Source organism: Platalea leucorodia (assembly GCF_965183815.1).
Source record: "Platalea leucorodia genome assembly, chromosome: W".
NCBI lineage: Eukaryota > Metazoa > Chordata > Aves > Pelecaniformes > Threskiornithidae > Platalea > Platalea leucorodia.
The window spans coordinates 18,735,614-18,751,174 of NC_138859.1; the positions used below are offsets into that span (position 1 = coordinate 18,735,614).

Sequence of the window (15,561 nt, forward strand, 5' to 3'; positions counted from 1 at the left end):
AGGATAGTAGTTAAAAGCATTGGTTGAATAAAGGTCACAACAACAGAATATAAAATGCAATATATCGATGCCTTGAAATGATAGAATATTAGGTTCTTATAGGCAAGGGATGTATACTACTGTTTTTATTTGTTATAAAAGTCTTATTTCTTCTGTATATGACAGATCTATTCAAATACCATTTTCAGGATTACCAGCATAAAAAGTTACTAGTGTCTAGTATACTTTTATCACCCACATTTTAATTTCCAGCTGAAGGTGGAGAAGATACTTCTCCCCTCATGTAAATTATTACATTTTTCCCCTTTCCCTATGAAACGAAGACATCTCTTCTAGGAAGAGAATGCAAAAGTATAATAAAAATGTGCGTTATCAACTAAAACCAAAGGTAGCAAAAGCAAATAAAACGTGCAGAATGTAAAAAAAAAAATAAAAATCTGCCCTACAGGACAAATAAGAGAAGGCTGTGTTCCTCGCGGCCGTTTGGTGTGAGACCGTCCGCTCCCCTCCCCTCTCATCCCCTCCCCGACGGCTGCGGGCCCGGCAGGGGCGGCCTTCGAGCACCGGGCTTGGTCGGGGGCGGCATCCCGGGAGTTTTTGACTCCACCAGCCGCTCATTCCCGGCGCGCAGCGGCGCAGGAAAAGAGTGGGAGAGGCAGCGGGAGAGACAGTCCGCCATATTTCTGCCTCACCACGCCCGCGGAGCCAAGCCATTGAAAAGCCCGACGAGCTGGGCTCATGGTGTGCATGCCCCAGTCTCTGCCTGCCTGCCTTTTCTTCCTCTCTGGTGGCGCCCTTTCTACCCGCCCCCTCTCTCTTACTGTCAGGGCAGGAACGAGCCGCGACAGCTCTTCGGCAGCAGCTCTCCCCGCGAGAGGGGCGAGCTACCGTGCCTGGAAGAAAGGTTCACCGTAAGGAAGTTCTCCCGCCAGGCGCACGCTGAGATTGCCGGGCGGCGGCGGGCTTGCCTACTTTCGCAGGAGCCGAACTATAGCTTTAAGACAGAGGGAGCGATAGGGAAGTGTGTGTGAGGGGGGGGAGGGATTAGCGGCCATTAGCATTTCCGTGGGGGGTGGTTACTTCGGAGGGCGGTAGGGGTGTAGTTTGTGAGGGACACTCGGGGACCGCGTTGGTTGCAGGAGGAGGAGTTGGTGGCAGAGATAGCGGTGAGGGAAGGAGGGAGAGGGGTGTCTTTGCCGAGCAGCTTGGCTCGCCTAGATAGCACTGCTGCGGCTGCTATGGTGGATGTTTTCATGTTGCTTGGTGCATAATTTAGAGGAGAGGAGGAGTTGGAAGCGGCGACTATTAGAGGCAGGGAACGGGGGATCTGTGCTGCCGGGGGCCCCCTCTTTCTCCTTGCCTGTGTGTGGCATCGAGGCAGCTCCCTGCTTTTCCCCTGCAGCGCCCGGGTGGGGGCTCCCGGACAGAGAGCGTCTGTGTTCCCTGGGGCTGGTGCTCTGGTGGGGTGTGTGTGTGCGCGCGCGTTTTTAGGGTGGGGGGTGGGGGTTGTGTCTGAACCAGTTAGGAAGAATGACTTTGGAGTCCATCATGGCGTGCTGCCTGAGCGAGGAAGCCAAAGAAGCCCGGCGGATCAACGACGAGATCGAGCGGCAGCTGCGCCGGGACAAGCGGGACGCCCGTCGGGAACTGAAGCTGCTGTTGCTGGGTGAGTGCGGGCCGCCATCGGCACACACGCCTTAAGTGCCGCTGGGTGTGCAGCCCAGACGTCGCCGCCCCGGGCTCCCTCCGGCTGGCCCCACCGGTGCGTTACATGGCGCGGTCGGTTCGGTTTTCCCCGGGCGCTCGCCACCTTCGCCGCGGGGCGGCCGTGGGGGTGGCGGCGGTGACCCGCTCGCCGTTTCTCCGCCGCCGCGTTGTGTGTGTGCGCCCGTGTGCAGGCTTCGCCGAGGCTCTTGTAGCTGGGTAAATAACTGTGGTTCCTATGGGTGGGTTTGATATGGTAGGGAACCCAGTCTTCCAAAATGGAGAGGGAAAAGATGGCTGGTGAGTGAGAGGGTTTTGGGGGAATATCGGCGATGATGGGTGTAGGAGAGTGATGGTAAGGAAGCAGATTAATGAAAGAACTCGCAGGGGGAGTTGCTTTGTAGATTGATGGTGACAGGCTTTAATATCTGCATTGTTCTGTGAGCCTTGGAAAGGTTGTTGGGTCACCGGTTGCATTTTTTTAATTGTGATTTTTATTTAATGAGGCAAACTGGGATAAGGGGCTTATGTCCATATTGTAGACTGATTTTTAAAGCAAAAGGAGAAAGAAACCATAAAGACCCAGATGCACCCATGAAGCTGAAGAGTAACCTTAAGTATGCTGGAGGATAACAGGATCTTTAATACCTTTGGAATCCACCCACTATTCAGGAAATAAAATCTATTGTATCGTTTCTCTTTAATTAAAACAGAGGTGGTTATTTTGGAGCCACAAGTGTGCAAAGGCAATGTTTGTTTAATAGGAATTTGACTTGTGTTAAAATAAGCCTTTTGAATTAAAATACATCTGTCTATATCTGATATGCTCTACTACATCATGTAGTTCTTGTGGCAATACAGCTTCTGCCTTAGACTAGCAGGCCTTGAAATATGTCTGCACCAGTGTTTGGTGTGTGGATGAATGGGAATGTTCCAAGTGGATGTGGGGTGTTTATGCCAAAGACTTTTGTCTTGGGTCATGTACATGAAAGTAATGATTTATATTGGGGGAATAAACTGCCTTTTCAATAGGGTAAGGAGAGTTGAAAGGAAGTTAGAATTTATTTTAATGCTTGCTTATGAATGTGTTATTTCCTACTTTAAATAATACAGTTGGTCTTCTGTATATGGAGAAAGGTATTGGGATCCTTAACTGATGTGTTAAAAGGAGGGGTGGAGACAGATAAAATGCTACCAGTAATAACGTTCTGTCTCATTTTGGCCTAATTTTTGGTTGATGGAAGTGTGTGCTGTGGCTATTTCAAGATCCAAACCCAAGAAAAAATAGAGGACGGATAGCTTGCATTTGTTTAATTTTATGGATGTGTAAGTATAATTACTTAACTATATACATTTGCTAGAGGAGAGGCAGTTGACATTTGACTTGTTACTCAGGTCCAAATTGTTTCTGCATTTCCTGGTTTTCTTGCAGTAATGCTAGAGGTTTCTCCCAAGTTTTTAAAAATGCGTGAAACTTATTGAATGATACCAACATATACCACCCAGAGAAGGAATTCAGAGATTTGGTTCTACAATCAGTAGTGCAGAACTTGTATTGTTTTATAAGATCCACCCGCTGGTAACGTTAAGTGTATGGATAGGTAATGGTAGATTAGGGCCTAATTGTGCCATTACTTTAGACCAAATGAAATAAGGTGATTTCAGAGCAAATAGATAAGAAGCCATCACTTAGAAAGCTTTGGAGAAAACTCACTGATTGCCTGTATGAATGTTTTCTGCATATATCAGTATAAACCACGCTTCTGAAGATGTAAGCATGATGTACGAGAAACCAAGAGAGGTAAACGTTCTGCTTCATACTTAATAGCATATCTGTATTTGAGTAGAAACCAGTATAGAAATTGTTATTGTGTACACATTTTTTGTATTGTACTTTGTCAGCCTCAGTCATATATTTGATTGAAAGTGTTTGTGCATGTGCAGCTGTTTAACAGTTAATGATCTTATCTTGTAAAATGCAGTATAGTAGTGAACCATTGTTGAAGTCACGGGGTTGGATAGAGATTCAAGTTTCAATTTATTAAAAAAAAAAAAAAAAAGACCCCACACCAAAACTTTCTAAAAATTTGTTTTAATTAATGGCTTTCTGAGGTATCTGACAGTACTTCTTTCAGTCACTCTCACTGCTTCCCCAGCATAGTCATTTGTTCAGTTCTTAAGTTTGTGTTATTTGTTTGGGTCATTCATATGGTTGAGATGGACAAAACCATTTTAAAAATAGGAAAATAATAATTAAAATGGTGAGAGTGGGAACATAAATGTCTGAAATTGCTTAAAGTCATCAATTTTGTTTAATTGACTTGACCTCTCCTATCCCATTATTTATCTTTGTCCCTCAAAACTTAAAGTAGCAGTATTGCTTAACTTTATTTTATGTAAATGTTAGGCAAGCTTTTTTTCAGAAGTGTCAACTTCTCAGTCCCACTTTGAAAAGTGTTGTTGGACTTAGAAGCCTAAGTGGGTTAAAGGCTTTTGAACATGGGGCAAAGGTATATCCTTTTGATCATAAGGGGAGAACACGGCTTAAGCTGAGCTGTGTTAATTGACCATGCGTCTTCTTTGAACTTGTTGCAAGTGCAAAATAAAAGGTATTAATTCAAAAGGTTTTAAGGAACAAAGGAGCATATCTATGCCACATTTTTTTTCTTGTTTAAAAATTAGATGTACATACAAATGCACATATGTAGCAAATATAAAGAGAAAATTCTGGGTAAGAAAAGAGGATTTTTTTTTTCCCCCTCCTTAACTTGTAGAAATTATAGTGCTTCCTTGCAAAGTGAAATATTTCCCTCCTAACTGTGTAGGTTACTGTTACTGTGTGACACACACTATGCTGTGTACACACTTCTTGTGTATTAATAATGATATCTTTTTACTTTTCATGGGATCAAAGAGTTTAAAATGTTGAAAGTAATTTCTGGAAAACTTTTTTGCATTGTAAGATTATTTTAAATTATTAGTTAAAAAATAAACCCTCTCCATGATTAAACATTAAAATACCTCTTTTAGGTACTGCATTGAACATCATTGTCCATTTCTAATCTATTCTAAAAATTAAGCAAAGTATCTTTTTTTATTATTGTAATTCTAAAAAATGAGAACTCTAACATATGCACTGAAGTGTATTACAAAGACATAATAATAGTTCAGCTAGCACAACTTGGCTGTAATATTTAAGGTACTTTGGAACAAATTCAGTCTTCCACTGAATTTGGTTTTCATCTCCCGTATTTTTCAAATTCTTCTGGATTTTATTACTACTGAACATTTTGTAAAACCTTATGATTGTTCTCCAGAGTGTAAAGTTGTTAATATCCACCTGTCGTTTGCTGTTGTAAAAACATTTATTGTTATAGTATGAAAAAAATGAGGTGTTTTTAGTGTTTTATATCGGTATATACCAAACAATGTACAGTATTCTGCATGCTTGTGTTTTAAGCGTGTATGTACATATTTATTGTTAAGTAGTAAGAGCCGTGTGCTCTAGCTTTCTATATATATCATTTTGACTGTTGTCAGTGGAAGTTTTGCCTGGTTTCAGAAAGCAATGTTTGGGCCTAAATGTTAGATTGTAGCCATAAACCTTCGCTACTGGACATACTATGCCTGTACACTGTATATACTTATGTTATGCATTATTTTCTCATCAGGAAATCTTTTGAGTATCTAGAAAAATAATTAGCAATATCTTGTTAGCTATGTCTATATATCTATAAGCTTTGGCAAAATTAAGTATTGGAGGGCTTGACAGTGTGTTTGCTATTTTGTATCATGCTTGCAGGTATTGTGATGTGCAAAACATGGGTCTTAAGGCAAAGGTGTTCTTTTTGTTTGAAATAACAGATGAGTCAGTGAAGCAAGGTGTCAAATATGAGTATCGTTTAATTCTCTATATGTTACCAAAGGAAACAGGTGGAAGGTAAACCATTTGAATTTAGCATGAATTGCAACTAGTCTTAACTGGAAGACTTTTTTTGTTCTCCGAACCTACAGGATATATATATGTGTTTGGTTTTTTTTATACCTGTGTTAGCTGAATGAAAGATTTGTGTGCAGAACTTGGTGAATTAGGAAAGACTTAGACTTAAAAAAAACTTGAAGAGGAAGTGGGCCCATCAAGCCAACAATGAATCTTCCTTCCCTACTGTAATCTGAAATACTTATGCAAATAGACAGTATCCTCTACTTATATAAGTAGGTAAACTGATACTATGTGTGTTTCAGTTTTATGCACACAATTTAAAAATGCTGATATTGGATAGTATATTCTAATTGGCTATTTTCTTTGCTATTCATTAAAGCAGACAATTATTTTGAAAGAGCATTGCAACCTTTTCTTATTATCTTTTATTGATCCATACTTATACTCGCACTGAACACTTGAAAATAATTTTAGGCAGTTACAACAGTATGTATTTATGATTAGAAAACAAACAAATACTTAATATATATCTTGATGATGTGTGTTGAAACTAGATTGGTAAGTATCTCTTACTTTGGAGAAGCTGTTTCTAAGGTTATCTAATTTGATTCTGGATGACAAACACTGATATATTCTATTATATATAGACATATAAATCCATATATAAAAATAACTGTTTTTGAGGAAAACATGAATCATCATCTTGATATCAATGTGATATCATGATTTCACATTTGCTGGAAAAGAGCATATTAATTTTTTTAATGCATGATGAAGGAATATTTTATTTTCAGCCCTTATAAAGGATGTTCTTGTGGGTTAGTTTTTTTGTTGGTTTTGATTTTCCTTCTTCTTTAGAAGTGATCTACTGTAGTTAATGGAAATTAGCTTAGAACCTCAATAGTCAAAGAATTCTGACTAATTTAATTTTACTCATATGTCAAAAAGCCAAGGAACCCCAAATTTGTACTTCCCATTAAAAACAATATTGAATTTGTACAGGAGGGAAACATATATGCTGAACAGAGGAATCTCTTGAGAAGGGACTTTTGGGTATATATTGTAATGTTAAGAAATAATTCTGTGTTTTTAGCTACTTCAAATTATTTTTGTTGGTGTATGAAGGCAATGGCAATTTCATAAAGGACAGCATTTCTTTTGAAGTAATATGACAGTCTCTGCAAAATTAATCCCAGGAAGGTGTGAAAATAGCATTATAAGGTAGATGCGTGTTTCTTGCTCTGCTGAATGGAATAACATTCAGGAAAGATGCATTCTCATACTTGAACAAGACTGTAGAACAGCTGTTGCTAATAAAATTATGGGAAGTTTTTCAACATTCACCTTTTATTTGCTCTACTTATTTAAAGTCTGACTAGCAAGAATCAAGAGCAAGAAAGCAATATCAAAACTGAGGAAGGACTTGAATGTAGGAAATGCTATGAAGCCATATATATGGTGTTCTTAAGATCAAAGAAGTAAGCGTGCAGCAGGCTTTAAGTATTGTGTTAACTCTGTGCAAAGAAATGAGATGATACATTAATACTGAAGGGCATGAGTCTAAGTGATACTACAGTTTGGAAAGTTTTAAAAGTTACTAGGGAAGTTCCAGGAACAACATAAATGTGGGTGTGGTTCCCCCCCCAAGTTAAATTTAAGAATAGAATAGAATAGTTCAGTTGGAAGGGACCTACAACGATCATCTAGTCCAACTGCCTGACCACTTCAGGGCTGACCAAAACTTAAAGCATAGTATTAAGGGCATTATCCAAATGCCTCTTAAACGCTGACAGGCATGGGGCATCGACCTCCTCTCTAGGAAGCCTGTTCCAGTGTTTGACCACCCTCTCAGTAAAGAAATGCTTCCTAATGTCAAGTCTGAACCTCCTCTGATGCAGCTTTGAACCATTTCCACACAAGTATAAATTTAAGATTAAATCTTAAATGTTCTGAAAGCACATTGCTTCTCCCAAAGAATAATATTGATAGAGAGAATAAACTGAAAAGTGATTGCTGACAGATTTTTGTTCTTTGTGGGTTTTGAAAGGACAAATTGCTTGGAATAATCAAGCTATTTAATTTGCATACTGTGTTTAATGTTTAGAGCTGGGTCAGTACTATAGAGTTTTGTCACAGAACTCCTGTGTGGATGCAGTTGCTAACAGAAAAATGCTATTGTTGTTTTGTTTATGTGTTTGAGAAGGTGGTGTGACTATACCAGAAACAAACAAAACCCATGAGTCAAACAGAAGATTCCTCCTCTATTGGTCTATTCAAGCAGAAACATCCAACAAACTACTGTTAAGAACTACATGGTTTAGAAAAGCCCCACGGTGGTGGTTAAACTCATCTTTCTGTGGAGGGGAGGTGATGTCTAATTTGTGTATAGGTTGAATAAAGCAGTGGGACATCAAAAAGTGTATAAAAATGGAAACCCTTAGTGAATCAGTGAAGTGAAAAGATAGGTGTACTGCGCCTGGCTGGGACTGACTTAATTTTCCTCATAGCAGCCCATATGGTGCTGTGTTTTATATCGGTGTGTTATCAAACTCTGTTTTGGTCACCAACGTTTTAGCTACTGCTGAACAGTGCTTGCACAGCATCAAGGCCTTCTCTCTTTCTCATTCTGCTGCCCCAGGGAGTAAGCTGGGGGTGGGAAGAGGTTAGGAGGGGACACAGCCAGGACAGCTGATCTGAATTGACCAAAGGGATGTTCCATACCACATCACATCATACTCAGCAATAAAACTGGGGGGGGGGAGTTCTTCCAAAGTACTTGTTGCTTGGGGACTGGCTGGCCATCAGTCTGCTGGTGGCGAGTGATTGCTTTTGCATCACTTTTTTTCTTTTTTTTTTTTTTCTTCACTTATTAAACTGTCTTTATCTTAGCTCACTAGTTTCTTGTTTGTTTATTTTTTCTTGCTTTTGCCCTTCTGATTCTTTCCCCCATCCTGCTGGGGAGGAAGTGAGCGAGTGACTGGGTGGGGGCTCACCTGCCAGATGGGGTCAACCCACCCCAATAGGAGAGGCTGTATCACTGTTGTCTTCACGCAGCTGAGCTGTGTATTGGCACTTTCATCTCAGAACTTGGCTATTCATGAATTAGGCTGACCTTCTCTGTAGTGGAAGAAGCATCTGTTAGGAATGGCACTAGACTAGGGTTTTTCTTGGAGCAAATAGTTGGACTGAATGTCTTCCCAAGGTCCTGCCCTGATCTATGCCTTTTGTATTAGACGTAGGAAAATACCATGGTGGTTCTTGTTGAAATGCTTTAGGATTCACCACAAGCTATCAAGAGTCTGTTGCAGGAGGGTTTGTTTTTTTTTTTTTTTTCCTTAAGGGAAATTGGAAAGGGCAGTCAGCATTTGAAGTATCTTCTTTTCCTTTCTTTTTTAAAAATCTTATCTCTTCTACAAAGAGATCAGTGCACTTAGATCCTTAACTCTATTTGAAGTTAACTCAAAATAGAGTTCTGATCTTGGTAAATGTCACCAAATGTGGATCAGAAATTTTTTCTGCATGGGTTTAGCCAATCTCAAGTTAAATTCTAGCGAAGAGCTAGAATTAGTTTAGAATTTAGAAATTAGCCATGATCTCAACCCAAAAAATCACCTTCTTGCTCATGGTTTTATAAATAGAGCAACTATGTGAGGAAATGTGTCTAGGTACATTTTGAAATTTTCCATTATAATAAATATTTTAGACATCACAGTATTTTCATTTATGGCACAGAACTTGCATTATTGCATAGTCCTGTTCATATGCCTGTCATTGTACCTGAGCTGTATGCTCACTGGCTGCTAGTGCACCACTTACTGGCACTTGGCTAGTTCATTGCTCTACTAGGTGCAAAGTCAAAAGCCACATAATAATCTTTGGCAAGAGTCCTTGTACTGAGTGAGAACATTTATGTAAGTTAAGGAAAGTTGCTTTTCTCCTTGTTCTACAAACCCATCACAGGAGAGTTTTTCAACTCTTAAGTCTTTAATCTGAATGTTAATTCTCTTGCTCATGTTAGAGAATGTTGGATAAGAATGCCTGAAACTATTTCAACCCATGTTTCTGGGTAAATGGCAGTCAGCCAGAAAGTCAGACTGAAGGTTTCTGTAGCAGCAAATGCTAACTTATAAGGCCAGAAAAACTCAAATGCATAAAAGTTGGGAAGGATGCCGTAATTCCTTGTACTTTTAGGAACCTATCAAGCTTGGGAAACTGAGGATTTTTTTTTTTTTTTTTTTTTTTTTTTTTTTTACTCTGATACTGGATTTACTAAGCACTATGTGTGCCACTTCATCTCATAGACCAGGGCAATACTAGGAACAAAAATTAAATGCTTATACTGGGTCTGGCTGGGATGGAGGTAATTTTCCTCATAGCAGCCTGTATGGTGCTGTGTTTTGGATTTGTGACTAAAACAGTGTTGATAACATACCAATGTTTTGGTGATTGCTGAGCAATGCTTTCACAGTGTCAAGATTTTCTTTTTTTCCCCACTCTGCCCCCCACCCCAATGAATAAGTGGGGGAGGATAGGAAGTTTGGAGCGACACAGACAGGACAGCTATTCCACGACATATGATGTCATGCTCAGCAATAAAAGCTCTGGGAAAGAAGGAGGAAGGGGGGGGGGAAATGTTCGTGGTTATGGCATTTGTCTTCCCAAATAACCGTTGTACATGCTGAGGCCCTGCTTTCCAGGAAGTGGCTGGACATCTGCCTGCTGATGGGAAGTAGCGAATGAATTCCTCTTTTTGCTTTGCTTGCACGTGTGGCTTTTGCTTCACCTATTAAACTGTCTTTATCTTGATCCACAAGTTTTCAGCTTTTGCTCTTCTGATTATTTTCCTCATCCTACTGTGGGGAGGAGTGAACAAGTGATTGGGTGGGGGCTTAGCTGCTGGCCAGGGTCAACCCACCACAGTGCTGAAAACAAAGGAATGGCTTATGCATCTTCAGCTGGTTCTGAGGGGGAGGGAGAGAGTGAATGTGAATGCCTGAGGGTAATCTTCTACTGTGGCAAGTAGTTGAAAAAAAAGCTTTTATATATGAACCTATAAGAGAAGACTGATTTTTTTTTTTTTTTTTTTCTTCAAATAGGAAATGTATGACCAAGACCATTAATTTTAGGGCAAAAAATGCAGTCTTGAGCTAAAAACTCTTAGAGACGGAGGTACTTGCACAATTCTTGGTATATTATAAAAACTAACTTTCCCCTGTAAAACGTTGTCCCTGTTCTTAGCTTGAATTTGTCCAGGATTAGGTTCTAGTCACTTATTATATCTTGTCTATTTTGACCTCTGATATTAAATATCTGACCCGTGGACACTTAGAAACTGAGACCAAGATACTCATTAATCTTTGTATCTATCGTGAAGCTAAATGAATTGATTTCCTAATGCTAACTGTAGGGTGAATTTTTGAATCTTTTAATCATTCTCATAGTTCTCTTTTTAATCCTTTCCAACATCACTTCTGAATTACAGACAATGAGAAATGAACACTGAAGTGTATATATTCTTTACTACAAGTACAGAAGTAAAATTTCTCTTCTGCTAGTTGAGATGCCACTGTTGAGATTTGTACAAGGAATACAACAGCCTTTTTAGTCATGGCATCAAACTATTCATGTTTAGATGCCTATTTACAATAACTAAAATATTTTTCAAAATAATTGCTTTTTAGGGTGGGTTCATTCATCATTTGCAACCTGCTTTCTCTATTCCTGTATGGTTATCCTTACATTTAGCTGTATTCAGAAGCACAGTCTCTGCCTGTTCCTGGTTTACAGGTTATTCCAATTACTTCACATCATCACATCCTCTTAATTTACTAGTTCACAGCTTTTGTGTCACCTACAGGTATTGTCAGTAATAATTTTAGATTTTTCTTCTATCTTGTGGGTAAAGATACTTAAGTTGCTTATCAGAATTGGGGTATCACTGGGATCCTATTAGAAACAGAGCTGTCTGAGGACTTTCTTTTATGTAATTTAATACTTACTGCTTAAACAACTCTAATGTGTGCTATGTATGTTTGAGGTATGACACCAAATCAGTTGCTTATCAGAAGTCTAGTTCCTCAAAACTGCTGCATTTATAAACCAAACCATTAGAACTGTTGTAACTGCATAACTCTTGGTATGCAATCTCTCCCTCAATCCATTCCCTTTTTTTTTTTTGTTATATTTCAAGACTTATAAGGCAGGAGGGCTTCTCAGTCAGTTCTTCTAAAACTTTGATAAGAGATGTCTTGATCTGCTGAGTAACAATGTTCTAACTTCAGTAACTGCTCTGTAACATCTTCAGTAACTGCTGTAGTGGAAACTCTTTCATTGTCACTTTAAATATGATCTGTGTTTCCCTAAAAACAAAACAGAAACATTTACAAACTATGTATGGATTTTCTGTGTTAATATGAAGAGCCATATCCATTTAGTAAAGGACCAATGCTGTTTTAAGTATTTATTTGTATGAAAATGTGAAGTTTAAAAAACAACAACAACAACAAAAATCAAAAAAGTCTCTGGAACCCTTGATTCTTCATTTGACTCTTTTTTTTTTTTTTTTTTTTTTTTTTTTTTTTTTTTTTACCCTTAACAATTTTTAATACTTCCCAAGGTTTTGGCTTACCTATTTCAGCTTTCTCTTTTTACCTCCCCTCTTATCCAGACTGCTTTTACTGTTTTTCAGGCTTTCTTGTTTTGTGGAATTGAGGCCATCTAGCTATTTAATGAAATGTTCTGAAATGACTCTCAGTTGTTCCCATTTTAAATTTAAATGCAGTTGTTCTCACTCCTAATTCTGTCAGCTTTTGTTCAAGTATCTCTCATGAAACATGAAATATTTGTACTACTGGTTTTGGACTTCTTTTGATTGCACATAGCAAATGTAATCGAGTCATGATCACATCTTCTAAGTGTTACTTTTTACTTCAGTTCTGCCACAAGTTCTTTTTCTTAATATGCTAAGATGTATTTCTGTATGGTGCTTTTCTGTGTTAGAAAATTATAATTTCTGAAATACAGAAATTCCAAGGTCATTTGCTTGAGGCTTTTAGCATCAGTTATGTGGCCCTGGGAGACTATTACCTCCTTCCCTTTTCATTAAAGTTAACTGTTTAAAGATCCCCACTCAGTTGTCTGTCAAATCAGCTGTGACTTGGTCATCTGTCATGGCTCCACCTTTTGTGTCAATTTTTTTTATCTATTAGAATTTAAACTGAAAACCTTAAAGATCACTGGCTAGAAGCCAATTTTGAAGCATGGAAATGTTAATCACTGAACTTTCACTCATGTAAATCTTTGCTTCAGTTATACCTCCCTGTTCAAATTTAATCTGTATATTAGCAAATTTTTGGGTTTGTCACCTACACATCTAGCATTTTTGTACACACAGTTGAATTTCCTCTTTTAATTTGATGCTTTGTTTAATTTTAATTTTATTTTGATTTTTTTTTTCTGCTAAATAAGTGCACTATTGTTTTCCCCCTCATTCTTCCGTTTCAGTAGTGAAATGATACTCTGGCCTCTTTGGCCAGTCTGCCTTTCTGAATGTTGTTCCTTTTAACAATGAGAAGTATCCAAACTCTGCAACTCCATCTTCCACATACATCTAGTGACTGTTCCCCAAAACAAAACTCTCTATTGTATATTCTTTACCTGTCCAGGAGTTTACCTCTAGGTGTTGTGTTTTGGTTTTTTTTTCTCCTGGTATGGAACAGGATTATTGTTTAAATGGCTCATCTACCTCATGAGCACTATATGACTATACACCAATGCCTTTGTGCAAGGAGCAATGCTTGGTGAATGTTGGCAGCAGCTATTTAGCACTTCTGTGAAATATGAAAAAAGTGTCATGTTACACCTTGAGAAACAATGACTTTGGAGGACTGTTATAAGGCCTTCTGCATTTTCTGCAAAGGGTCCAAGTGTGTTCTTAACAGCTGCATGGTTCTTGTTCTTCTGAAGGAACTGAATGCTCCAGGACTTAACTGCAAGTGGAAGAACCTGGGATGCTTACAGTATACCTTCTCTCTCTGATCTGGCTTTTGGTCATGGCCAGACTTAATCTTACTAAGATGAGGATTTGGGGCCTGTGGGACTACGTTGTCCTATGTGCCTGTGATGACCAGCAGGTTGTGCATAATTTTCAGATGTGGATGAACACAGCTGAAGCATGGTTGGGATTTGACTCCTGCTCTCCAGCACTGACACATGCAGTCTGAGCTCCTGTGCCCCCTGGAAATTAGTTTCCTTGTCTAGTAGAACGTTTAAACCCCTGACTCATTCTGCTTGGTGGGCAGGGAGTTTGGGGTTAGTGAGTCCACAGTGAGTGTGCTACAGGATCATCTTGCAGATGTGTATGAGCTATGTTGCCAGTTCACCCAGACCTTTAATTAGTGTGGGTTGAATCTTACTATGCTGCCCCTCACTTATTAGTTGGTCATGTGCTCAGGGATTTAAAAAAAGATTATTTTGCAGACACTTCTGGGCCACTATGACTGGCTACTTGAAGAAAATCAGTGAAACCCTTAGTTCTGCAGTTTGGAGGGCTTTCAGCAGTAGCAGGCCAGCACACTTCTCAGGGAGTAGTAGCCTCTGTGCTGGTAGTCTATCATGTGGGGTAGACAGCAGGATATCTTGTTACTCTGGATTATGGGCTCTATTGGGTAGCCTAGGGCTACATTTCAACTGAGCCCTGAACATCTACAGGATGGAGGCAGAATGTAGCTTCGAGTAGCTGACTGTAAGCCAAGGGGCCTTCAGGACTGACCTGGTGTCAGTATCCCCAGTGTGGTCAGCATCATTGTGCAAGGGGTTTGGCAAATAATTACAAGTGGAGTGGTCACAGCAGGACTGAGACATTCCAACTCAGGTACACAGTTTGGCAATGCCCCAATGCCATATGCAAAGTACTTAATGATACTGTGCACATAAGCCCAGGCCAGTACCAACACATCCTGATAAATAATGCTTGATCATGATAAAAAACTCAGCTCTTCTGCCCAGTGGCTCTCTGTCTATTGCCAGCAAATTCCCTTTGCATACAAAACAAAACCTTTTTTAAGTAACACAAGATAAAAATGCTCTTCTCTTTCCCTCCCAGCACTCTCGCTAACATAAGTGTGCTACAAAGTCGGGAGATCTTGCAAAAGCCAAGTTCTATCTGTAGGTTCCTTTTTTAATGTAAAACTGCTGCTCAGTGCTCTTATGGTAACTAGGCAGTGAAATCCTCGAAGAGGGTTAGGCCCCAACAAATAGGAGATCTCCCTTAGCCTTCAAGTAGTCGTGCTTGGCTCTTTGCCATTATTTTCTAAAAAGGGCAGGCAGACTTCTGATTTTTCCTTTTCTTAGAATAGAATAGAATAGTTCAGTTGGAAGGGACCTACAGTGATCATCTAGTCCAACTGCCTGACCAATTCAGGGCTGACTAAAAGTTAAAGCATGTTATTAAGGGCATTGTCCAAATGCCTCTTAAACACTGACAGGCTTGGGGCATCGACCACTTCTCTAGGAAGCCTGTTCCAGTGTTTGACCACCGTCTTGGTAAAGAAATGCTTCCTAATGTCAAGTCTGAACCTCCTCTGATGTAGCTTTGAACCATTCCCATGCATCTTGTCACTGGATACCAGGGAGAAGAGATCAGCACCTTCCTCTCCACTTCCCCTCCTCAGGAAGCTGTAGAGAGCAATGAGGCTGCCCCTCAGTCGTCTCCTTTTCTCCAAACTAGACAAGCCCAAAGTCCTTAGCCACTCCTCATAGGACATGCCTTCCAGCCCTTTCACCAGCTTTGTTGCCCTCCTCTGGATGCATTCAAGGACCTTCACATCCTTCTTAAATTGTGGGGCCCAGAACTGCACACAGTATTCAAGGTGAGGCTGCACCAACACTGAATACAGTGGGATAATCACCTCTTT

At 39.7% G+C, this 15,561-nt stretch overlaps 1 protein-coding gene across 1 annotated transcript in view; it reads left to right on the forward strand.

Annotated features, from left to right (window-relative positions):
* Positions 1 to 1,530: 1,530 nt before the first annotated feature.
* LOC309601647 (guanine nucleotide-binding protein G(q) subunit alpha) overlaps positions 1,531 to 15,561 on the forward strand; it is a gene marked incomplete at both ends in the record, with an annotated part of 171,712 nt that continues 157,681 nt past the window's right edge. The window contains one exon of the mRNA XM_082334806.1: positions 1,531 to 1,666. Within this exon, the coding sequence (XP_082190932.1) occupies positions 1,531 to 1,666 (136 nt within the window). The remainder of the gene's footprint in view (positions 1,667 to 15,561) is intronic.